Here is a 26,984-nt window from a genome sequence, read left to right as displayed (position 1 = left end):
GCACAGGACACTTACTTGCACACAGCAGTGGGGTGGTTATAGGCACGCTGGCACAGGACACTTACTTGCACACAGTAGTGGGGTGGTGATAGGCACGCTGGCACGGGACACTTACTTGCATACAGCAGTGGGGTGGTGATAGGCACGCTGGCACAGGATAGTTACTTGCACACAGTAGTGGGGTGGTGATAGGCACGCTGGCACGGGACAGTTACTTGCACACAGTAGTGGGGTGGTGATAGGCACGCTGGCACAGGACACTTGCACACAGTAGTGGGGTGGTGATAGGCACGCTGGCACAGGATAGTTACTTGCACACAGTAGTGGGGTGGTGATAGGCACGCTGGCACGGGACAGTTACTTGCACACAGTAGTGGGGTGGTGATAGGCACGCTGGCACAGGACACTTGCACACAGTAGTGGGGTGGTGATAGGCACACTGGCACAGGACACTTACTTGCACACAGTAGTGGGGTGGTGATAGGCACGCTGGCACGGGACACTTACTTGCACACAGTAGTGGGGCGGTGATAGGCACGCTGGCACAGGACACTTACTTGCACACAGCAGTGGGGTGGTGATAGGCACGCTGGCACAGGATAGTTACTTGCACACAGTAGTGGGGTGGTGATAGGCACGCTGGCACAGGACACTTGCACACAGCAGTGGGGTGGTGATAGGCACGCTGGCACAGGATAGTTACTTGCACACAGTAGTGGGGTGGTAATAGGCACGCTGGCACAGGACACTTACTTGCACACAGCAGTGGGGTGGTGATAGGCACGCTGGCATGGGACAGTTACTTGCACACAGCAGTGGAGTGATGATAGGCACGCTAGCACAGGACACTTGCACACAGTAGTGGGGTGGTGATAGGCACACTGGCACAGGATAGTTACTTGCACACAGTAGTGGGGTGGTGATAGGCATGCTGGCACAGGACACTTGCACACAGCAGTGGGGTGATGATAGGCACGCTGGCACAGGACAGTTACTTGCACACAGTAGTGGGGCGGTGATAGGCACGCTGGCACGGGACACTTACTTGCACACAGTAGTGGGATGGTGATAGGCATGCTGGCACAGGACACTTACTTGCACAGAGTAGTGGGGTGGTGATAGGCACGCTGGCACAGGACACTTACTTGCACAGAGTAGTGGGGTGGTGATAGGCACACTGTCTGCCATTCTTGCATGCCGGCCAGTACTTGCAGCGCTCGGGGATCTTTGTCTTTGGAGGCGCCGCAGTCTCTGTACAACACAAAAGCATTTATCTGTTACTATGAATTCCCAGAAGCCGGTCAAAAAGTTTCTGTATAGTTATGTGTGGGGTGTGTGACAATTCATGTATCTGCCGTGTGACGAGGCGTGTACCTGCTGTGTGATGAGGCATGCATCTCCTGTGTGTCGAGACGTGTATAAGCCATGTGACGAGGCTTGTATATGTCGCGTGACGAGGCTTGTATATGCAGTGTTTCGAGGCATGTATAGGTCATGTAATGAGGCATGTGTCTGCCGTGTCTGGAGTCATGGGATGAGGAGTGTATATGCCGTGTCGAGGCGTGTAGCTGATGTGTGAGGAGACGTGCATCTGCCATGTGATGAGGAGTCTATCTGCCGCATGTCTGATGTGTGAGGAAGCACGCACACACACACATAATATATATACATATACACACACACACACACACACACACACACACACACACACACACACACACACACACACACACACACGTATATAACGAGGTGTGTATCTGCCGTATAAGGAAGTGTGTATGTGTCGTGTGAGGAGCATGCATATGTCGTGTGAGGAGTATGCCTATGTCATGTGAGGAGCATGTATATGTGTCATGTGAGGAGGCCGTGTGAAGAGGTGTCTATGCGTCCTGTGAGGAGGCGTACCCCCAGTGCTGAGCCCATCCTGAGATGTCGGGTTGGGATCGCTCTGCTCGGATCTGTGTGGATTATACTGACTGGGATAAGTTTCCCCCTCCTCAGTGTACACCATGGACTCCTCCATGTCCTCGTCTGAGCGGTATCCCTGTGGACTGGGGACACCCTCCAAAGTCACTATAAACTTGGGGCTTGGTGGCTTCTCGGGGACGGGGTTATCTCTGGAAAACAGGAGAGATCATTGCTTTTCACAAAGATAAGTTACACTGCACAATAAAGTCAATCTTTCCTATTATTTCCAACAGGAAAACCGCCAGCCAGTTAGCTATGCAACCAGTATATAAAAAGGTTTACACTTGCCTTGTGAATGAATTTGTGCTCTATACAGTATCTTATTTTAACTAAAGAAGAAGTTTTTATTTTGTAGAAAAAGGTGATATACAATCATAACTATGCATGGCAAGTACAACTTATATTAAATGATCAGGACTACAGATAGGCCTCCAATACAGAGTAATATGGAGACTTGTCAACATTACACTTAAAGGGACACTTAAGTCAAACAAAAAAAATGAGTTTTACTCACCTGGGGCTTCCAATAGCCCCCTGCAGCTGTCCGGTTCCCTCGCCGTCTCCCTCCGATCCACCTGGCCCCGCCGGCAGCCACTTCCTGTTTCGGTGACAGGAGCTGACAGGCTGGGGACGCAAGTGATTCTTCGCGTTCCTGGCCACAATAGCGCCATCTATGCTGCTATAGCATATATCATATATCATATAGCAGCATAGAGGGTGCTAATGTGTCTGGGAACGCGAAGAATCACTCTCATCCCCAGCCTGTCAGCTCCTGTCACCGAAACAGGAAGTGGCTGCAGGTGGGGCCAGGAGGATCGGAGGGAGACGACGAGGGCACCGGAGAGCTGCAGGGGGCTATTGGAAGCCCTAGGTGAGTAAAACTCATTTTTTTTGTTTGACTTAAGTGTCCCTTTAAAGTGAACCAACTGACTAAAAATCTACCCAGCAGAACTGAAAAGGCTTGGTGTTTCTTTAAGAACTGTTTTTCTTACCGGGCTTTTTTCCCCTGATGCTGTGCAAAGCATGATGGGATTTCCTATATTGTTCACGTTGCCTAGCAACTGGGAGGGGTGATCAGCACACAGGACAGTTGGAAATGTGTCTCATGCTCCCTGTCACCTCCTTTCAACCAAAAAGATGGCTGCCCCCATGAAATCAAACATTTGCCTGTTCTTTTAAAAACAGGGTGGGTAAGAGATTATATTACCTATCTATTTTAATTAACATAACTAATGTAACTTAATGACAGTATGTTTGTTTAGGCTTAAGTTCCTCTTTAAGTGCAGTTAAAGAATTTCTATACAGTATCTAACGCTAGGTCATCATGCTATAGGGTGCTCAGACGATAATCTAGTGTATGTACAAGCGTCCCCCAAAATCATTAAGACTACTGATAGTGACGCCTGACCGACGACAAAGCCCATTGTTCCCCTCCTCACCCCGCCCACCGGAAGCCACTCCCAAATCCTCCGCCACATAAAAAAACGCTGGATGCTCTCCTGATATACTCTGTACTGCTAGAGGATTCTGCTCCTTCCGCTAACTCTCCTCTGCTGATATACTCTGTGCTGCTGGAGAACGTTCACTATTTGATTACACTTATAAATGTAGGCTCTCCACTTAAAGCTGACCAGTGCCGGTCTCTCACCTGGGCTGGATGTGTCGGCTGTTCTGTAATGAGGCGTCTGTTGTGGGCGGAGTCTGGCCAGGGGCATTCTGGGAGTACTTTGACGTCTTCAGGATGAAGGAGCGGCTGTCCACAGGCCGAAGATTCTGCCCTTCTCCAGACTCTGAGGATAGAACATGTAACAGATCAGTCCTATGTATGGTATAATCTGGATTTGATGAGCTCTACAGCAACTGGTTACCTTAATCAAATGAGAATGCCTCATCAGACCTTTAAAGGGAAGGTCCAAGCAAAATAAAAAAATGAGTTTCACTTACCTGGGGCTTCTACCAGCCCCATGCAGCCATCCTGTGCCCTCGTAGTCACTCACAGCTGCTCCAGTCCCCCGCTGGCAGCTAGTTCTGCTTCTACCAGCCCCCTGCAGCCATCCTGTGCCCTCGTAGTCACTCACTGCTGCTCCAGTCCCCCGCTGGCAGCTTTCCGACCTCGGAGGTCGGCGGGCCGCATTGCGTACGTTTTTACGCATTCCCGCTAGTGCAAGAACATTAACACATGCATTTTTACGCGTTACTGGTTCAATGCGTAAATTTTTACGCATTGAACCAGTAATGCGTAAAAATGTATGTGTTAATGTTCCTGCAGTAGTGGGAATGCGTAAAAACGTACGCAATGCGGCCCGCCGACCGCCGAGGTCGGAAAGCTGCCAGCAGGGGACTGGAGCTGCAGTGAGCGATTACGAGGGCACAGCATGGCTGCATGGGGCTGGTGGAAGCCCCAGGTAAGTGAAACTCATTTTTTTATTTTGCTTGGACCTTCCCTTTAATGCTGCCCAGCATTACATTTTACATCCCTAAACTTAATTATGCACAGAAATATGTGAATACATTTACTTTACAATAGTCTGGATAACGGACATTTGAGCAAAATGGGCAGCTAAAGACCTGTCTGCCCTAATCTCCTCCCGTCAAATCGTAAGCCTATAATACACTCCCTTCTGCAATAACATCTGCTGAAGGACACACGCCTGCAGCATGTATGCAATACATCCAACCTGTGCCGGTTTTTCCAGACACCTAGTATTGCTTGGCTTCTGTGAAGAGTCAGATGTTGTTACGTTATGGCCCTACAGCTGCTGAGTGGCAGCTGGCTGGTCACATGACCCTCAGCTCGCTTCACACTGATGAAAAATGGCAGCTGATGAGGGAAGATTACAAACCGTCATCGAGACTGCAAAAAAGGAGAAGATGAACAATGATTCCAGCTAAAAATCTGTCTAGAAATGACAGCACGTCTTCCACAGCATTCTAAAAAGGTTAAAGGAGAGCATCTTCCCCATTACGAAACTATTCTTATGCCGGGCATACACGGCTGCGATTATGTGCCGGATCAAGCCGCTGGCATCCCCGCTCGTCCGCGCGTATCGATCCCTGCTCGTCCCCGCGGGTGGCTGCTAATCAGCCACTCGTTTCTTCTATTGTTCTCCCCGCCGGTATCGAGCACACTATCAATCCGGCTGGGTATCGGACACGTCGGATATTATCAATCGAGCCATTAGGCTCGATTGATAATCCTCTCAGCAGTTGTGTATGCCCAGCATAACACTCTAAAGTTAGCCATACACTGATTGATACAGAGACAGATTAAAGAGAGCCCGAGCAAAGTGGGTTGCAATGGCCCACTATTACTTTGGTGACCTCTGGGGAGGGAGGAGGGGGAGCGGCAGGAGGTTTGGCCAGGGAGAGAGAGCTGCCCAATGGCAGCTCTGGAAATCCTGCAGGAATGCCCCTGGTGGTCATTTTGAACAGGGAATCCCTCTCCCTTATGTTTACCTCCGAGATAGCAACAAATATTGTCGCTAATCTCGAGGGGATATAGCGCAGTGGTGGGGGGGGGGGGGGGGGGGGGTGGCGACATGCTGGGAGCTTGGGGCTGGACGAAGCCTCGGGTAAGTAGCACTTATTTTGCTACAACATGCCTAATAACTCCTTTAAAGAAAACCTGTAACATCAAAAAGTTCCCCTGGGGGGTACACACCTCGGGAGGGGGAAGCCTCAGGGTCCCAATGAGGCTTCCCACGCCGTCCTCTGTCCCTCGGGGGTCTCGCTGCAGCCCTCTGAACAGCGGCAATGTAAATATTTACCTTCCAGGCTCCAGCGGGGGCGCTGTGGTGGCTCTCTGCTCCGAAGTAGGCGGAAATACCCGATCGCCGTCGGGTCTGCTCTACTGCGCAGGCGCAAGTCTCCGGTGTCTCTGCAGTAGAGCGGACCCGACTGAGATCGGATATTTCCGTCTACTTCAGAGCCAAAAGCCGCAACAGCTCCCCCGCTGGAGCCTGGAAAGGTAAATATTGAACAAGCTATCGGATCTGTCGGGCTGCAGCGAGACCCCCGTGGGATAGAGGACGGGCTAAGCCTCATTGGGACCCTGAGGTGAGTATCCCCCAGGGTAATTTTTTGGATGTTACAGTGTCTCTTTAAGGTACCCTAGGCAAGCAACAATTTTGGTACCACCATTGATGGCCACCTAACCTTTTTGGTAGGATTTTATTTGGGGCTAGCATAAACCAAGCCCCTAGACTCTCTTCAGGCCCTAGACAACTGCCTACATTGCCTTGTGGATGATCCAGCTCTGGATGCTTTGTGGATGACCATTTGACAGGCGAGAGATCTATCTGATCGAGTCCTCCGACACACTATCAAGAGATTTTTGACTAGAATTCATGATGAAATCTATTGAAAGTCTGTGCAGAAGGCCTGCTGGGTCCCCAGGTCTCCCTCTACCACCCCCCCCCCCCCTCTGTGCAGAGCGTAGGAGCAGCTTGCCGACCTGCCCACCAGTGCTTCATCCTGTCTCTTATCTCCCCACAGGGTGCCTGTGTGATGTAACAAATGCTGAACACTAGGGGCAGTGTGGCACGTACTTATGTGACCACTAGAGGCCTCTAGTGTTTGCTCTTTAAAGCCAGAAGGCAGCGGGGAGAGAAGACAGCCAGCAGGGCACCACGCCGCACAGGTGAGTATAAGCATCGCTGCCTACGTCACTCATGAATTGTTAAATTTAAACAGCATGTGTATGCATATGTACAAAACGTACATTCATCCTGGAGTAAGATGCACTATCACTTTAATCTCACTTACAGTAAGCAGTAAAAATCTGACAGGTTTTTGGACTAGGTCATTTAACCATGGAGGATCATCATTTTTTATTTTTTTTTATTTTGAAAAGCACTTACTGGACTGGCTGTAGCTCAGTCCAGCTGCCAAAAAAAGCCTGCAAGTAAAAGGGGAGGCTGGCCGGCACTCCTATATACATCCTTTTTATGGAGTGCCTTTGCAATACTGAGAATCCCCCATGAGGAGATGGACTAGTCCAAAACCCTGTCAGATTTTTCCTGCCTACTGCGACAGCAACCAGAGACAGATTTCTGGAAAGGCCACAAAGACCCGGGCCTTGGGTGGCAGCTGGCTGAGGGGCGGCTGGACATGGAAGAGGGGTTGCTGCAAATGGAATACAGAGGTCGCAAATAAAGAGCAACAGATAGAAATAGTAAGCTGCAGCCCAAGGGGTTTGTATATAATAGAAGGGGACTCCTGTACATGGATGTTAGACATGGAAGAGGAGGCTGCACGGGGAATAGGAGCGGTGTGCTGCACATAGAAGGGGAGCTGCAAGAAAGCTGGCCTGAGGGCACAAAAAGCAGAAATCTGGACTTGAGAGCAACATTGGAAGAAACAGGAAGTACAGAGAACTCTCTACAGACAAGAAAAGTTCTCTCTAGAACAGGGGTGTCAAGTACAAAGTGGGTCAAAATTGAACATTAGGACCTAGTCACATGCCAACCTCAATGGCCAACCTCCACCTCCCTGGTGTCTAACGGCTCTCCAACAGTTCCCCGGTGTCTAGTGTCCCCCACCCTCCCCTATACAGTTCCCTGGTGTTTTGTGCTTTTCCCTCCCTCCCCACATGGCTTCCCTGGTATTCTAGAGCTTCACCTCAATATAGCTTCCCTGGTGGTCTAGAGTGGGACAAACATAACGCAAAGTGGGGAAACTACTTGGGGGCCAAATTTAATGGCTCTGAGGGCCAGATTTCCTCTGCGGGCCGGAGTTTGACATGTATGGATTTCCTCTGCGGGCCGGAGTTTGACATGTATGGATTTCCTCTGCGGGCCGGAGTTTGACATGTATGGATTTCCTCTGCGGGCCGGAGTTTGACATGTATGGATTTCCTCTGCGGGCCGGAGTTTGACATGTATGCTCTAGAATGAGGAAGGTCCTGATGATCTACAAACCAAGTCAGAACTCTTAAAGGAGTGGTCATGCAAAATATGCTGCCCCATGATATACTTGCCCGGGGCTTCCTCCAACCCCTTGCAGCTGACATGTCCCACACCGCATCTCCGCTAGCAGCCGCCAGCCCGGGGTCCCCGCTGGTGCACAGGCTGACCTCCTCTACTGGGCCTACAGCCCAGCACGAGCACCGATGTTAATCAAGTCCACGTTGTCCGCTGTGTACTGCGCAGGTGCAGTAGTTCTGTGACTGCTCAGTACTCTGCAGACAACATGGACTTGATTGACAGCGGCGTTCGCACAGGCGCAGCGGAGGACGGCCTCTGCACTGGTGGAGACCCGGGCCGGCGGCTGCAAGTGGAGCTGCTGCAAGGGACATGTCTGCTCTAAGGGGCTGGAGGAAGCCCCAAGTAAGCATATTATGGGGCAGCATATTTTCCTGACAACTTTTTTTTTAAATCTCGGCTTAAGACAACACTAAAGACCCCCATTCTACCAACATTGATTGAGAGTGACTTAATGAAATCTCAGAGAAACAAATAATAGAAATGGTTCAAGTTTCCTTTTTCGCTTGTCATCCAACATAAAAAGACAACACACCTTGTCCCCAAGCCTGATCCACGTCCATTGGCTCCGGCTGCAGTCTAGACAGGATGTCCAACTTACGCTCTTCAGCTACGAGAACGGGAAAAATGCAAAAAGATTTAAGAAGTGAAATACTTGCAGAGAATGTCCCTCATTAACTACACACACCGTACAGTACATATCCCATGCAATAATTACTGTCTCTGCATCCATGTTTAATGGGCGGACCTTTTATTACTGGTACACACACAGGCCCGTTTCTACAGCCGTGCGGGGCGTGCCGCCGACCGGGGCGCTGTTGGGAGGGGGGAGCCGGAGCCGCGGGGAGGGCAGCCCTCCCTCCCTCTCCTCTCCCGGGCCGCCCTCCGTGCTCCCCCCTCAGATGCAGAGCCAGCAGCCGGGAAGCGCTGTTTACAACTCACCTGCTTGGCTCCAAGCGCTGCTCTCTCGCCGCTGGTTGTCTCGTCTCTCTGCATAGATGCGGATACACACGCTGCCACGCTGCTTCCTGTTTAGCAGGAAGCAGCGTGTGTATCCGCATCTATGCAGAAAGAGGAGACAGACCAGCGGCGAGAGAGTAGCGCTTGGAGCCAGGCAGGTGAGTTGTAAACAGCGCTTCCCGGCTGCTGGCTCTGCATCTGGGGGGGGGGAGCACGGAGGGCACCCGGGAGAGGAGAGAGGGAGGGCTGCCCTCCCCGCGGCTCCGGCTCCCCCCTCCATTATAGGGGACAGCTAGCTATCTAACCTATCCTGGGGGCACCTACCTAATCTAACCTACACTGGGGGGCAGATACCTATCTAACCTACACTGGGGGGCAGCTACCTATCTAACCTACACTGGGGGGCAGCTACCTATCTAACCTACACTGGGGGGGCAGCTACCTATCTAACCTACACTGGGGGGGCAGCTACCTATCTAACCTACACTGGGGGGGCAGCTACCTATCTAACCTACACTGGGGGGGGCAGCTACCTATCTAACCTATACTGGGAGGCACCTACCTAATCTAACCTACACTGGGGGGCAGCTACCTATCTAACCTACACTGGGGGGCAGCTACCTATCTAACCTACACTGGGGGGCAGCTACCTATCTAACCTACACTGGGGGGGGCAGCTACCTAATCTAACCTACACTGGGGGGCAGCTACCTAATCTAACCTACACTGGGGGGGGGGGGCAGCTACCTATCTAACCTATACTGGGGGGCAGATACCTATCTAACCTATACTGGGGGCATTTATCTAACCTGTATTGGGGGCACCTACCTAGCTAGCCTATACAGGAGGCCACTACTGGCTACCTATATTGCAGGCTCCTACCTAAATAACCTATACTGGGGGCACCTACCTATCTAACCTGAGCTGGGGGCAACTACTCTGGCAACCTATAATAGAGGCACCCACCTAGCTAACCTGTACTGGGGCACCTACCTATCTAACTTAGACCGGGGGCGCCTGCCTATCTAACCTATACTGGGGGCAACTATACTGGCTACCTATACTGGAGGCACCTACCTGGCTAACCTATAGCGGGGGCAACTATACCGGCTCACCTATGCCTGGCTACCTATAGTGGGGTACCTATTCTTGGCTACCTATACTGGGGGGACCTATACTAAGTGCAAATAGACCTGGCTAACCTATACTGCGGGCACCCATACCTTGCTCGGGTGGGGGGGGGGGGCGCAATTTTTACACCCTCGCCCTGGGTGCATTTTAGCCTAGAAACTGCCCTCTACACACATAATACACATCATACATATAGACACACACACACGCCAAACATACACACATAATATACACAAAAATATACGTACACATGCATATATTATACACGCTGTACACAATACACCCCATACACATGCATATATTATAAGCACACCGTACACACGCATATGATATATGCACACAATATACCCTGCCTGATATACACCACCACTGCCGTCATACTTTGCTTGCTTTCTACCAGCGGTACGGCTCTGTCTCCTGCACCTACTTGATGTCCACCACCGTACTGCTCGGCCGCCTGCATCTTGCCTGCTTTCCACCACCAGCGCCATACTGCTCTGCCACCTGCTTTCCACCACCGGTACTGCTCTGTCTCCTGCTTAATGTCCACCATCACCATACCGCTCTGCTGCCTGCATTTTGCCTGCTTACCACCGACAGCGCCATACTGCTCTGCCGCCTGCACCTTGCCTGCTTTCCACCAGTGGTACTGCTCTGTCTCCGTACCGCTCTGCTGTCTGCATTTTTCCTGCTTTCCACTGACAGCGCCATACTGCTCTGCCACCTGCACCTTGCCTGCTTTCCACCAGTGGTACTGCTCTGTCTCCTGCACCTGGTTGATGACCACCGCCACCGTATAGCCCTGCCATCTGCACCTTGCCTGCTGTCCACCACCACCGCCGGTCCTGCTCTGCCGCCTCTACCTTGCTTGCTGTCCACCACCACCGCCAATGCCACTCTGCTGCCTGTACCTTGCCTGCTGTCCATCACAACCGCTGGTACTGCTCTGCCGCCTGCATCTTGCCTGCTCTCCACCGCCACTCTTCCGCCTGCACGTTGCCTGCTGTCCATCACAACCGCTGGTGCCACTCTGCCGCCTGTACCTTGCCTGCTGTCCACCACCACATCCGGTACTGCAGTGGCTTCTTCAGACTCCTCCTGGTAACGCAACATAGACATTCGGCTCTTCATCACAATAAGCTCCTCCTCTGGGATCTGCCGAGCTCGTGGAGCCACTGGAACCGTCTGCTTGGGGGGAACTATGCCGAAAAATGCAAAGTAAATCAGCAGCAGCCATATCATCCATTTCCCCAAATGATAATGCATTGAACCGTGCCTGGACCAACAAGTGACCAGAAGAAATAAACATGGGCAACCTATCTATGCAAGCCCAGTCCCATGAGGATTGGCGCCCGGCAGGGATTGTGGCTCAATCCCAACAGCTTGGGGCTGAAGATGTACAAATTCTTCCACAAGACGGGACCGAATCTGCGCACCAGCCTACTGTGATCGATTAAACAAGCCAAATCAGGGCGTCTGTGAACATCAAAATGGCAACCGCATATCAAGTCAGTGATATGAACTAACAATTATACTAAATCCTGCAAAGGAGAAGTGCTACAAGACAACCTAGTTTCAATGTAACAATACGATCCGTAAATAGGGATGTCATATCTAGGAGAACTCGTGATTTGTTTGATCAGCTGATAGATTTGCAAAGCTCCAATTTGCTGTGATGACATCCTGCTTTAGCACATGATCATGACTAGCAAATCAGAGACTTATCTACTAGGCCTAAGGCCCGTTTAAAAACAGGCGCTAGGCTCTGGCCGCGACACCTGCACTCTCTGCCACACTTCCTCAAAAGCCGTGCACACCCCCCCCACGCGCGTCATTCCCCCAGCTCTCAGCAGTGTCTCTGCACATGCACACAACTGAAAAGGCATGGACACAGGGACAGGGAACGCAGAGACACTTGCTCATTATTATATAGGATCGCCTGACCAAACTGATCACATGCTTCTCCACGAGTTATTCTAGACATCACCATCACTATCTGTAAACGATAACGCTCCCAGAGGCGTGTTAGCGATTGTCTGTGTATACTCAGCACAGGAAGATTAGTCAAATTATTTTTTTATCATTTATTTACAAAAGTAAAGAGCGTACATTATAAGATAATTCTAGAAAAATGTTCTAGGTAACAAACAAAAATGGGTAAAAAAAAAAACCTCCCGCGGCCGCGGGAATCAGAACGCTAGGGAGGTTAAAGATTACTCTTCGACTTTTTAACTAGTGAAAATGTTCGTTTGAGACTGAAGAACATTCACAAGATTGTTTACATGCACTTTAGTTACAAGGTCTCACGGCCAGCAAAACAAGATGGCATTTCCCAGGCAGATAAAGTCAAATTCATGATTTTTTAAATTAAAGTTAACCACTTGAGGACCAGTGTTAAACTACCCTACAGACCAGGCCATTTTTTCTGAAATTGGGCCACTGCAGCTTAAAGGCCCCCCCCCCCCCCCCCCCCTTTTCTCCTCACCAACAGAGCTTTCTGTTGGTGGGGTCTGATCACACCAAGTTTTTTTTTTTTAATATTTGTTTTGTGTAATATTTTTGATTATTTTTTATTTTATTCATTTTGCCATCACCCCCCCCCCCCAGCCAGCCAATCAGCGTGATCGGCTGTTATAGGCTTCATGTTAATAACAGGCTGGCTAGGATCAGAGTACGGCGGGCGAGTGGCTGAACTGTCGTATACCTGTAGAGTAGCTGGTGGTCTTGGTGATCGACTCCTGTGCTTCCGATATCGCCTTCAGGATCAAATTCTTATTGGCTTGTTTAGAAGGAGGCAGCGTGGGCCTGAAAATGGAGGAAAAGCAGTATTTACTTACACAACGAAATGAGTGAAGGCAATCCGGTTTCCTTTGAATTTGATTCGATTTACTTGTAATTAATTTCTTTAATTATCTGCAACTAGCTGATGACCCGGCGTTGCTGGGGGTATGTTTTTCTAACCCTAACACACAATTACTCAATGACCAGGTTTGCGAGCTTTGGGGTCTTTGGCATCAATAATTTGTATATTCCCATAGAAATTAAACAAATCAGATTGGCTGTTTGTGGCTCCGCCCCTCTCCAGCATTTGAACCCCAGTCACCCAATGACCGACTGTAGCAGGTTTGAGGCATCTGCTATTAATAGAGTAAAAATGGCAGTAATTTAAATATTCCCCTTGAAAATCAACAGGTGAATTTTGATTGGCTATTGTAGGTTCCACCCACTTCCCTGAATAGTAATCTCAGTCACCCAGTGACCATCTGTACAAAAATTGAGAACCCTGCCATAAAAAGGGTAAGAAGGGCTCCAGTTTATATTATCTCAGTGAAATTAGTTTTTGGTTCCATCCACTTTTTGCAACCTGGACACACAGTCACTCAATGACCAACTTTGTGAGCTTTGGGGTCCTTGGCATCAATAATTTGTATTTTCCCATGAAATGAAACAAATCTGATTGGCTGTTTGTGGCTCTGTCCCCTTTTCTGAATTTGAACCCCAGTGACCCAATTACCAACTGTACCAGGTTTGAGGCTTGTGCCATTAACCAGGGCTGTGGAGTCGGTACAAAAATCTTCCGACTCCGACTCCTCAGTTTATGAAACCACAACTCCGACTCCAACTCCAGGTAACCAAAATGGCTCCGACTCCTCGACTCAGACTCCTTAGTCTAATATTTAACAGGGCTGTGGATTTTGTATAAAAAAAAAAAAATCACCCGACTCCTCCGTGAAACCACGACTCCGACTCCGGTGCCCAAAATTGCCTTGACTCAGACTCCTCGACTCCAACTCCACAGCCCTGCCATTAACAGTGCAAGAATGGCAGCAATTTTAATATTCCCCTTGAAAATCAACAGGTGAACTGTGATTGGCTTTTTTTAGGCTCCACCCACTTTTCTGAATATTAATCCCAGCCACCCAGTAACCAGCTATGCTAAGTTTGAGAACCCTGCCATTAACAGTAAAGAAGGGCTGCAGTTTACATTTTACCAGGGAAATCGGTTTTTGATTTCACCCAGTTTTTGTAACCTTGACACACAGTCACTCATTGATCAAGTTTGTGAGCTTTCGGGTTCCTGGCATCGAAATTGTGTGAATGGAAGCTGTTTACCCAGCAAAGAAATCTAATTGGCTGTTTGTGGCTCCGCCCCTTTAGTGAATTTGAACCCCAGTTACTTAATGACCGACTTGTAGCAGGTTTGAGACCTTTGCCATTAACCGTGTAAGAATAGCAGCAGTTTCAATATTCCCCTTGAAAATCAATAGGTGAATTTTGATTTGCCATTATAGGCTCCACTTACTTTTCTGAATATTAATTCCAGTGACCCAGTGACCAACTGTGTCATTAGTGTAAAAATAGCTACAGTTTATATTTTCCCATGTAAAAAGTTAGTCGTTTTTGGCTCTGTCCACTATTTCTAACCTTGACATACAGTCACTCAATGACCAAGTTTATGACCTTTGGGTTCTTTGGCATCAATAAGTTGCATTTTCCCATTGAAATTAAACAAATCTGATTGGCTGTTTTTGGCCCACCCCCTTTTCAGAATTTAAAGAGACTGTAACATAGCAAAGTTCCCGGGGGGGGGGTACTCCTCTCGGGAGGGGGAAGCCTTAGGGTCCCAATGAGGCTTCCCACGCCGTCCTTTGTCCCACAGGGGTCTCGCTGCAGCCCTTCGAACAGCGACCCGACAGCTTGTTCAATATTTACCTTTCAGGTTCCTGCGGGGGCGCTGTTGCGGCTTTCGTCTCTGAAGTAGAAGGAAATAGCCAATCTCAGTCGGGTCCACTCTACTGCGCAGGCGCCGGAGACTTGCGCCTGCGCAGTAGAGCAGACCCGGCGATGGGGTATTTCCGCCTATTTCGGAGCCAAGAGCCGCCACAGCTCCTGCGCACGACCCGGGAAAGTAAACATTTACATCGCCGCTGTTCGGAGGGCTGCAGCGAGACCCCCGAGGGACGGAGGACGGCGTGGGAAGCCTTATTGGGACCCTGAGGCTTCCCCCTCCCGAGGTGAGTACCCCCAGGGGAACTTTTTGATGTTACAGGTTTTCTTTAAACCCCAGTCTCCCAGCGACTGACTGTAGCAGATTTGAGGCCTCTACCATTAAGAGTGTATGAATGGCAGCAATGTAAATATTCCCCTTGAAAATTAGAATATGAATTTTGATTGGCTGCTGTAGGCTCCACCTACTTGATTGGCTGCTGTAGGCTCCACCTACTTTCGTGAATACTAATTCCAGTCATACGCTGACCAACATAACCCATAATGGCTGAAATCAACCTAACAAATCTGATTGGCGGTTTGTGGCTCCACTGCCTTTAGTGAATTTGGACCCCAGTCACCCAATGACTGACTGTATCAGGTTTGAGGGCTCTGCCATTAACTGTGTAAGAATGGCAGCAATGTAAATATTCCCCTTGAAAATCAAACAGTGAATTTTGATTGGCTCTTGAAGGCTCCACCCACATTTCTGAATATTAATCCCAGTCACCCAGTGGCTGTGTCAAGATGGGGAACATTGCCATGTAAAAAAAAGGTACATGTTGGCACTGCCCACTTTTTCTAACCTTGACATAGTCACTCAATTACCAATGTATGATCTTTGGGGTCCTTGATAATCAATAATCTGTATATTACCATTGAAATTAAACAAATCTGATTGGCTGTTTGTGCCTCCCCCCTTTCTGAATTTGAACCCGTCACCCAGTGATCGAGTGTACCAGGTTTGAGGCATCTGCTATTAACAGTATAAGAATGGCAGCAATTTCCCTTTAAAATCATCAGGTGAATTGTGATTGTCTGTTGTAGGCTCCACCCATTTTCCTCAATATTAATCCCAGTCACCCAGTGACCAACTGCGCAAAGTTTGAGAACCCTGCCATTAACGGTGTAAGAATGGCTTCATTTTACATTTTCTAAGTGAAATTTGTTTTTGGCTCCGCCCACTTTTTGTAACCTTGACACAGTCACTCAATGACCTCCTTTGTGAGTTTTCAGGTTCCTGGCATCAAAAATGTGTGAATGGAAGCAGTTTATAAACCAAGGAAATCTGATTGGCTGTTGGTGGCCTTGCCCCTTTAGTGACTTTGGTCCCCAGTCACCCAATGACCAACTGTAGCAAGTTTGAAGCCTCTAGCTAGCATAAACAGTGTAAGAATCAATAGTTGAATTTTGATTTGCTGCTATAGGCTCCACCCACTTTCCTGAATCTTAATCTCATTCACCCAGTGATCAAGTGTGCCAAGTTTGAAAACCCTGCGATTAATAGTGTAAGAATGGCTGCAATTTACATTTTCCCATTTAAAATGAATGGCTGAAATTTGATTGGCTGTTTAATGGTCTTCCCACTTTTCCTGGATTTGTAACCTCGGTCACCAACTGTGCCATGTGTGGGGACTCTGGCTTGATTACTGTGAGAATGGTAGCCTTTTACATTTTTTCCATTGACATGAATGGGTGAAATCTGATTTGCTGTTTGTAGCTCCGCCCAGGTGTGCAGGGGGGACCCGAGACCCCCAGAACATATCATCCCAGGTAGTAAGGGATCTGTGTACCAAGTTTCATTCAAATTAGTCAAGGCGTGTGAGTGATCGCGGCAGCACATACACACACACACATACGATTTTATATACAGTGGCTTGCAAAAAGTATTCGGCCCCCTTGAAGTTTTCCACATTGTGTCACATTACTGCCACAAACATGAATCAATTTTATTGGAATTCCACGTGAAAGACCAATACAAAGTGGTGTACACGTGAGAAGTGGATTGAAAAATCATACATTATTCCAAACATTTTGTACAAATCAATAACTGCAAAGTGGGGTGTGCGTAATTATAGGTTATACCTCTTCCTGTGACGCATGAGTTTGACAAACAAAAAAAAAAAAAAACACCACTTCTAGTTAGTCTGTGGGACATCCCCAGTTACTGAGGCCATACCATAGTGCAGATCTGGAGTCCTGACTTAACAGGCAGCAAACACGGAAGCCAAAACATTGGCACGACAGATGGCATTTTACAAAAGGCATTTGCAATGGCTGCCTCTGTGTGGTCCCTGCTCAGCACAGCAGACACTATGAAACGAGCTGTAGGGACAGGTTACCTTCTCTCCGGCCTGGTGGGAACAGACACACTGCTGGTTAATCCAGACACCCGGGATGTGTAACCTTCTTCCTCTTCTTCCTCCTCCTCTTCATCTTCATCCAGATAGTCATCAGTGAACCTCTTCACCTTCACCACGGAACTGGCCACCGGCATCCTTCTCTTCCGAGAGCTCTCCAACTGAAGGAGGAACAAGACCGACATCAGCCAGCGAGAAACTCCAGACTGAAGAGTTAGGATAGGGTAACACTTAAAGGACACCTGAAGCGAAAGGCATGTGATGGTGGCCATATTTATTTCCTTTTAAACAATACCAATTGCCTGGCTGTCCTGCTGATCTCTTTGGCTGCAGTAGTGTCTGAATCACACGCCTGAAACAAGCATGCAGGTAACCTTCTGAGATATTTGTCAGAAGTACCTGATCTACATGCTTGTTTAGGGTGTATGGCTAAACATATTAGAGGCAAAGGATCAGCAGGACAGCCAGGCAATGTGCATTGTTTAAAGGAAACCTAAACTGAGAGGGATATGGATGTTTCTTACTAAATAATACCAGTTGCCTGGCAGTCCTGCTGATCTCTTTGGCTGCAGTAGTGGCTGAATCACACACCTGATACGAGCATGCAGCTAATCCAGTCTGACTTCAGTCAGAGCACCTGATCTGCATGCTTGTTCAGGGGCTGTGGCTGATAGTATTATAGACACAGGATCAGCAGGAGAGTCAGGAAACTGGTATTTTAAAAGGAAAAATCCATATCCTTCTCAGTTTAGGTTCCCTTTAATAGGAAACAAATATGTCAGCTTACAGATATCTCAGGTCAGTTGCACTTTAAACTCCCTGGCTTTCAATTTCTGCTGGATTTCTGTGCAAAAAGTGGTTCAATTGTCATGAAAGGTTTGCCTGTAACTTACTAACGTGTGAAAGAGACTCTGAAGCCTCTTAAAATTCATCTTTTTATTTAACAATCCCCTTCTACACTATCACCCCATCTAAAACGTCGCTATCCTGCAGCAGAACACAGTGTCTAACCCCCCAAACGGGGCAAAAATACACTACTTTCCTGGTCATGGATTTTGCTGCCCGGGGAGGCAGAGCTTTGAGCTGTAGCTCGGCCTCCATTCTCGTCAATCAGCGCTAATCGCCGCCTCTCCCCCGCCCCTCTCAGTGAAGGAAGACAGAGGGGCAGGGAGAGGCGTAGTGAAGACCTAGCCTGAAAGTCAAACCGAAGTGAGAAAAAAAGAAGAAGTGTAAAAATTTGTAAAACTGCAACAAAAAAAAAAAAAAAAAAAAAAAAAAAAATCTGCTTGAATCCCTTTAAGAGCAAATGGTATGCAGCGTGGCACGGCCAATCAAATGCAATCCTGATTTCCATTGGCCCCATTGCAACATGAGTTTCCTCTCACCTCCCGTGCTGCCCTCTCTGAGCTCATGGCGGATCTGTAGCTCTCCGCTGATCGGATGGCCTCCCTAGCATCGTACGGTCTGGTGGTGCCGATCACTCTGATGCTGCTGTAGGCACTGGGCGGTTGTGGTGCGTTCCCGCTGCTCGGGGGCGGTCTCTGTGCACTGCTGTGTTCCTCTGCACGGTAACTGCTCTGAACACTGCCGGGGGGCCGGTATATCTGAGCTGAGGGTCTCTGAGTCTTGCCGAGGTCGGCCGGCTTTCTCCGGGAATACAGAGAACTTTCCGGGGCAAAGTCATCATTAAAAGAGTCATCCAGGTCCAGCTTAATGTCAATAACCGCCTCAGACAGCGAGGACTCCTGCAGGGGCTTCACTGCGGACGTCAGGCGAGCGGCCAGGGCAGCTTCCGCAGAAACTCTGAATAGAAGAGACGTAAAAATAGCATTAGCACAGAAAATGGGCCACTCCGATCGCCAGGAGTGAAACTCAACCTTAAAAGGACTTACGAGCCCAATATAAAAAAAAAAAAGTTCTGTACCTGTATGATTTTTGAAGGCATGGAGGACGCCATCCACGCCCTCCGTGCAGTTCCGCCGGGTCCCGGCTGCTTAATCTCCTCCCTCCCTCAGGCCAAGGGGGGATTAAACAGCTGGGACCCGGCGGAACTGCACGGAGGGCGTCCTCCATGCCTTCAAAAATCATACAGGTACAGAACTTTTTTTTTAATTTGGGCTCGTAAGTCCTTTAAGTGATCACATCACCACATAAAAACGCACATCCACTAAAATGTGTCCATAACAGAAGTAAACAGATACCCATTTCACCACCTTCCTAACAAATCACATCTTTAGTCATGTCAGGTGCAGCGCTGCAGAATATTCATCCACCAAGTCAACCAGTTGTATGGCCTAAAACTTTAAAATTTGTTTATGCTTTCATGTTTTGACTTTCTCTGCCTGGGAAATGTCAACTTGTTATGCTGGCTGTGAGACCTTGTAAAGTACATGTAAATCTTGTGAATGCTCTTCAGTCTCAAAAAAACAGTTTTATTAGTTAAAGAGAACCTGTACTGGAAAAAAGTACAGTCCTCCTTCCCACGGTGGTCTCGCTGTGCCCCTTATAAGCCACAGCCGAAAATTTGCCAGGCTATGGCAGGCTGTAGGTGAAGTAGCACCTGCAATATTTACCTTCGCCGGGTCCAGCGCAGACACAGTAGCAGCTCTTGGCTCTGATCAGGCAGAAATAGCCGATCTAAGTTGGGTCCGCTCTACTGCACAGGCGATTTGCGCCAGTGCAGTAGAGCAGACCCAATTGGGATCGGCTAGTTCCGCCTGATCAGAGCCAAGAGCTGCTACTGCGCCTGCCATCAACCCGGGGAAGGTAAATATTTACATGACCACTGTGGGACGGGGAAGCCTCAATCGGGACCAGGGGCTTCCACCTCCCGAGGTGAGTACCCCCCCCAGGGGCCCACTTTCTCATTACAGGTTCTCTTTAAAGGACAACTGAAGCGAGAGGGATATGGAGGATGCCATATTTATTTCCATCTAAGCATTACTAGGTGCCTGGCTCTCCTGCTGATCTTCTGCCTCTAATACTTTTAGCCATAGCCCCTGAACAAGCATGCAGCAGATCAGGTGTTTCTGACATTATTGTCAGATCTGACAAGACTAGCTGCATGCTTGTTTCTGGTGTTATTCAGATACTACTGCAGAGATATAGACCAGCAGGGCTGCCAGGCAACTGGTTTTGATTAAATGGATATAAATATGGCAGCCTCCCTATACCTCTTACTTCAGTTCCCCTTTAAATCAGAGTAATATTTAAAGCGGTATTCCAACTTCACATTTAAAAAAAAAAAACTAAAACATATACATATGGCAGCTTTTCCTGCATAAACAAACGGCAAAACCGGTGATGCAACCCCCACCACCTACATCATTTACAAACCTTCCTTCGGGGAGGTTCGTTTTAGCAGTATGGTGCTAAAGCTACGCCAATTATGATCGGCTTTACATTCAATTTTGATTGGCTAATGATTGAACAATTTTTTCACATAGTACGAGAGCTTTCATTCACAATCTGTTCAGAGTATTCAAAATCTGCTGGCCATCATACTACATGGAGGTGGTAAAATTGGACAGTGATTGGAGGGGTAATTTTATGACTTAAATAAACGCTGCCCATCTAGGATGTGTCAAGAAAGCGATGCAGATAAAATGTTTGAATTCTCCTTGTGTGAGTGCTGGAGTCTTGCGGACCTCAAAGGTTTGGGATGTGGCCTCCATTAGGGATATTTATTACTAGCTGCCGCAGGGAAAAGGGTGTCCAATTCTCAGAAAAGGGAATGACGTTACGCGTTATTCACTATAGTCCCATTATTGGTGTTATTTTCCATCCTGCTCTAGTGCCAACGCAGCTGAAACTGGCCAACGTTGCCTTCATAACATCAGCCACACGTCACCTGTCAGAGCTGCTGCTGGGAGCCCCGCTGTGATACGTTTCTTGCCGCTGGGGCGGAGCTTCTCTCCCAGAATCCTCTCTGCTTTGGCTCTTCAGGGGTGGCATGCTGCTGTTGAATATAATGGCTTCTGAAGCCTTCAGGCTGTTGGATCCTGTGTGAGAAAGAAGAAGAATTCTGCAATTATCACATCGTATGATTGATGAACTCCACACAGCAAGGCTATGTCAGTGTAGGCATACTGCAAACTCTTATTTAAAAGAGAAATAAATAAAAAGATACTTTCCCAAGACGAAGGAAGCTTCTGGATCTTCCAGAAGATTCCCACATCCACCTCCAGACCACTGCTGCTGCTGCATGGGATGAAGTTCAGGCTCCTCTGCCTGCATGAGCTGGCACACGGCAGGGAGCGCAACCATGCAAACATATCAGACAAGCGCTTATCGGATATGTTCCGGAGGTCCACATGCACCAACAATGGGGGCCAGGAGGATGTGCATATTTTTTTAAAGCGGGATTGTCACCATAAAAATCAAATTTCAACAGCAACTGGTCTGAGGGTATTAAGTGATAAAGATGCTAATCCTGCATTCCGAACTTGCAAAACTTTCTGCTGTTATGGTTTGTAGTTATCACATACTTTAGGAGCACTGGCCCTAGTGCCAAACAGTGCCAAAGAGTTGAATGCTGGGAGTTATTTTTATCTATAATATTTTCCTCCTCTTCCATTTATTTCCCTTCCTAGCTGCTTATCAGAAACACCCTCAGATTACTTGTGTTTACAAGCAAGGCTGAGGGGACTCAGCGATTGGATGTGTAAATAAAAAAAGGCAGCGCAGTTCCTAGTATACACCTCAGTGGGAGTGTCTGAAGACTCTGGGAGGAGGGCAGCTAATGAATACACAATGAGTAAGAGAAGGGAGGGGGAAACAAGAGTCAGGGAGGATATGATGTCAGCATTAGCTTGGCAAGATGGCCACTGCCTAGAATATGATTTTCTGCTTTTCCTTTATAAAATTCACTGGAATCATTACGTGGATAGCACAATACAACTGTTATGCAAGTAGAAGTAGTATTTACTTATATATGTGTTTTATATTTCTAGGTTAGCATGGGTGTCGCTTGTTCTTTTAAGTCATTGGGAGTCTAATACCACCCCCCCCCCCCCCCAAAAAAAAACACCAAACAAACAGATACTTACCCAAGGAGAGGGAAGGCTCTGGGCCATATAGCACTTTCCCTCTCTTCTCCCAGTCCCCTTGTTGCGGCGGCAGCGGCTCCTCCGTTCAAATCCCCCGCCCCAGCGGACTTCGAAGTGTTCGGGATCTGAGTCTTTCCAAAGGCGGCTCCTACCTGCGCATGTGCGAGTGCGCAAGAGATGGCGCCTGCGTCTGCACAGTATGGAGTGGCACATTTTTTTGGGCGCACTCGGGTTCCCAAGACTTTCGAAGCCTCCCTTCGGCGGCAAAGATAGCAGCACTTGGCCGAATTGGTAGAATGCTGCTATGGGGGTTCCTGCGCTGGAACGCAGGGCCCAGGAGAGGAGCGGGAAGGTTCTATAGGACCCCTCTCCTTCCCTCTCCTTAGGTAAGTATGTGGCTTTTTTTTTTGTATTAATATGGTTCCCAATGACTTTAAAGCAACAGGGAAAGCCATACTATCCCAGGGAAAATAAAACACATATATAAAGTATATAAATACTTGTTCTACTTACATAATATATGTATTGTACTGTCCACATTTTGATTTCAGTGAATTTTATATAGTAAATAAAGAGAAAACAGTTTTAAGAATTTTCCCTCTCTACTGCCTCTGAGTGAAGCTAATCCTGTCATTTCCTCCTATAAACTGCACTAGTCATATCTAGATTGCTTTGTAAACACATGTGAGCTCAGCATAGATTATATTTCAGCAGTTTCTGCAGAGGGGTGAGATGTATTTCCCTTCTCAGCCTCATGTCACACTGAACAGCCCTCAGCCAATCACTGAGGAGCAGGAATGTGGGAGGAGAAATAAGCTTCCCTCTCCTCGGCAATGTACCAGAATAGAGCCAGGCTGACTGAGAAAAGATTACAGAAATGTATGATTATATCGGAATGCTTGCAATGCAGGGTCAGGATGTAGACTGCATAATAAACACAGAGCAACGGGTAAATAAATTTGATTTTATAGCTGACAATTCTCCTTTAATACCGCTTCCGGTACATTTCACATGTTGGATGTAATGAATCTGTAGTTTCCTGAATGCAGCACAATACAGAGCATATAAAGGAGATGAAACCCACCTGGCGTGACGGTGCGCAGCTTGTCCAGAACCCCCTGCAGCCTACGGAGAGGAACATCGGTAAGTATATCGCATACAAATCATAGTAACGTAATCACACCCTCATCACCCCCTCATCACTAACTCCAGAGCAGCCGACACAGGAAGCGGCTCAGATACACAAACGGGCGGATTACCATGTGGTGAAGCGCGTTGTGTTATTCCCGAGGAAGAGCGACAGATCATCGGTCATCTGATCCTGCGTCTTCTTATTGGCTACCATCACCATGATGTAATCAGGCAGCTCTTCATCTGAGGAAAGACAGAGAAGGTTACATTTATCCTACCCATCCGGTGGCCTTAAAGGGAACCTGAAATGAGAGGTATATGGAGACTGCCATATTTCCTTTTAAGCAACACCAGTTGCCTGGCAGTCTTGCTGATCCTCTGCCTCTAATACTTTTAGCCATAGACCCTGAACAAGCATGCAGCAGATCAGAGGTTTCTGACGTTAAAGTCAGATCTGACAAGATTAGCTGCATGCTTGTTTCTGGTGTTATTCAGACACTACTGCAGTCAAATAGATTAGCTGGTTAGCCAGGCAACTAGCATTGTTTAAAAGGAAATATGGTAGCCTACATATACCCCTCACTTCAGTTGCCCTTTAAAGGGAACCTGAAGTGAGAGGGATATGGAGACTGCCATATTTACTTACCTTTAAACAATGCAGATTGCCTGGCTGTCCTGCTGATCCCCTGTCTCTAATACTTTTAGCCACAGCCCCTCAACAAGCATGCAGATCAGGCGCTCTAAATGAAGTCTGGCTGGATTGGCTGCATGCTTGTTTCAGGTGTGATTCAGACACTACTGATGTGGTTTAAAAGGAAATAAATATGGCAGCCTCCATGTATGGAGGGGTCTGGAGGCTGCCATATTTATTTCCTTTTAAACAATACCAGTTGCCTGGCAGTCCTGCTGATCTTTCTGGTCAGTAGTGACTGATTTTGGGCCATAATTGGTTAAATCTATCGTTTGGATATGCCGAGAAACCTTGGGCCCACGTGGTCGATCGGGAACGCTGTGCGATAATCGTAAATGGCAAACGTGACGGAAACCCCCTGTCGCTGTCCCCTGAAAGGTTTTTTTGCACCCTCTGGTGCCCGTACATTTATACTCTGCTCTTCACGTCATCTTTCGCATTGCCGCCCCTCATGACTACCGGCATTACCGCACGTGTGACATATACGCCGGTATTCACATTGGGTGCCAATGCGGAAATACAGGCGTCATCGCAGATCGATTTCCAAAAGATTTCATGCTGCAATCGATCGGGAATTGGCCGGCAGTGTATGGGCAGCTGACAGATCTCATCAGAGAGAGATCTCTGTCTCTTCGCAGAATCTGCCCATACATGGCTTAATGTTTGGACACCTTTAAAATACAGAGGATCAGCAGGACAGCCAGGCAATGTGCATTGTTTAAAAGGAAATACATATGGCAGCCTCCATACCCCTCTCAGTTTAGTTGTCTTTTAAAGGGATAAATAAAACAGGAGACTGGAAGCAGAAGATTGTACAATCAGATTGTGAGGTGTGTGGAGACTCACCAACGTAGGCTCCCAACTCCAGCAGCTTCCCCTTTATGGCCGTCTGGAAGGAAAACAAAAATAGACGTTAGGAGATGGGAAGACAGAAAACATGGAGAGCGGGATCCCGGAACTAGAGGTGGCCTCGGAGCCTGCCACTCCTCATATACACACTACATTACTTATCATTACTGGATTATGTATGTATATAGCACTGACCCCTCCTGCAGCACATTACAGAGTACATAGTCATGTCACTGACTGTCCTCAGGGGAGCTCACACTCTAATCCTACCATAGTCACTGTCTAATGTCCTACCATATTATTATTACGTATTTATATAGCACTGACATCTCCTGCAGCACATTACAGAGTACATAATCATGTCACTGCCTGTCCAGAGGAGCTCACAATCTAATCCTACCATAGCCATAGTCTAATGTCCTACCATATTATTATTACGTATTTATATAGCACTGACATCTTCTGCAGCACATTACAGAGTACATAGTCATGTCACTGCCTGTCCAGAGGAGCTCACAATCTAATCCTACCATAGCCATAGTCTAATGTCCTACCATATTATTATTATTATTATTATTATGTATGTATACAGCACTGACATCTTCTGCAGCACATTACAGAGTACACAGTCATGACCAGTGTTCTCCCCAGGCTCTTTTAGCCGGATGCTCCACCCGGCTGTCATCAGATCACCTCCTCCTATGCTGTAAGCAAAAAAGTGACGGGCCCTGCATGCATTCATTGCACCCAACCCAGCTACATTTCCATGCCCCCCCCCACCCCACCCGGAAAAAAAAAATTATGGGGAGAACACTGATGTCACTGACTGCCATCAAAAGAGATCACAATCTAATCCTACCATAGTCATGGTCTAATACCCTACCATATTATTATTATTATTATGTATTTATATAGCACTGACATATTTTGCAGCACATTACAGAGTACATAGTCATGTCAGTGACTGTCCTCAGAGAAGCTCACACTCTACTCCTATCAGTCATAAGAATATTGACAACGTTAAAGAGAACCCGAGGTGGCCTTGTATTACGTAAGTGGGGCACAGAGGCTGGTTGGGCACACTAACACCAGCCTCTGTTGCCCCATCGTGTGTGTCAAAGACCCCCCTGCTCGCCGCTATACCCCCGCAGAGCTGGCGACACGCAGCGTGTCGCCAGCACAATGTTTACTCTAGCGCTGTCTGTCAGCGCCGCTCCGCCGCCTCCTCCGCATCGCCGCTACCCGCCCTCGTCCCTTCCCTCCCGCTGATTGGAGGGAAGGGACGATGGCGGGTAGCGGCGATGCGGAGGAGGCGTGGGATCGGCGCTGACAGACAGCGATAGAGTAAACATTGTGCTGGCGACGCGCTGCGTGTCGCCAGCACTGCGGGGAGTTTAGCGGCGAGCAGGGGGGTCTTTGACACACACGATGGGGCAACAGAGGCTGGTGTTAGTGTGCCCAACCAGCCTCTGTGCCCCACTTACGTAATACAAGGCCACCTCGGGTTCTCTTTAAGGGCCTGTTTCCACTACACGCAGACTGGATGCAGAAAAACTGACTCCAGTGAATGGCTATGGGCCTGTTTCCACTAAACGCGATTTTTCTGATGCAGATTTTCCCATAGGTATTCATTGAAGTCTATAAGGGCTTGTTTCCACTACACGCAGATTTGATGCAGAATGGATGCAGAAAAACTGACTCCAATGAATGCCTATGGGAGAATCTGCATCAGAATAATCGCGTTTAGTGGAAACCGGCCCATAGGAATTCATTGGAGTCAGTTTTTCTGCATCCATTCTGCATCCAATCTGCGTGTAGTGGAAACAGGCCCTAATGCTGGGTACACACGATGAGATTTCCCGTTCGATTCCCGGATCGATTCGATTAAATCAAACATGTTCGATTGGATTTCGATCGTTTTTTTTCATGATAGGTATGCAAAAGCGACGGAAAAAACGATCGAAATCCAATCGAACATGTTTGATTTAATCGAATCGATCCGGGAATCGAATGGGAAATCTCATCGTGCGTACCCAGCATTAGGCCCAGTTATCACTTAATCAGTTGCTCTCAGTTATAACTGAAAAGTCAACTGATT

The 26,984-nt window shown here is 48.1% G+C and overlaps 1 protein-coding gene across 2 annotated transcripts in view; it reads right to left on the bottom strand.

Moving 5' to 3' along the window:
• The window catches only part of ZC3H14 (zinc finger CCCH-type containing 14), a 54,961-nt gene that overhangs the window by 11,594 nt on the left and 16,383 nt on the right, over window positions 1-26,984 (bottom strand). The window contains exons 2-13 of one of the 2 annotated variants that reach the window (XM_068254555.1): window positions 24,884-24,926; window positions 23,475-23,589; window positions 23,300-23,340; window positions 21,018-21,168; window positions 18,553-18,970; window positions 17,150-17,328; window positions 12,745-12,845; window positions 10,952-11,239; window positions 8,485-8,559; window positions 3,617-3,758; window positions 1,906-2,117; window positions 1,146-1,251 (exon numbers count right to left, since the gene is read on the bottom strand). In XM_068254555.1, coding sequence (XP_068110656.1) covers window positions 1,146-1,251; window positions 1,906-2,117; window positions 3,617-3,758; window positions 8,485-8,559; window positions 10,952-11,239; window positions 12,745-12,845; window positions 17,150-17,328; window positions 18,553-18,970; window positions 21,018-21,168; window positions 23,300-23,340; window positions 23,475-23,589; window positions 24,884-24,926 — 1,871 coding nt within the window. The remainder of the gene's footprint in view (window positions 1-1,145; window positions 1,252-1,905; window positions 2,118-3,616; window positions 3,759-8,484; window positions 8,560-10,951; window positions 11,240-12,744; window positions 12,846-17,149; window positions 17,329-18,552; window positions 18,971-21,017; window positions 21,169-23,299; window positions 23,341-23,474; window positions 23,590-24,883; window positions 24,927-26,984) is intronic. The other variant, XM_068254556.1, reaches the window with a different exon arrangement.

This window comes from Hyperolius riggenbachi, chromosome 9 (genome assembly GCF_040937935.1).
Source record: "Hyperolius riggenbachi isolate aHypRig1 chromosome 9, aHypRig1.pri, whole genome shotgun sequence".
Lineage (NCBI taxonomy): Eukaryota > Metazoa > Chordata > Amphibia > Anura > Hyperoliidae > Hyperolius > Hyperolius riggenbachi.
The sequence above is the reverse complement of the archived record's forward strand: the minus strand, read 5'-3'. Positions and strand labels throughout refer to the sequence as shown.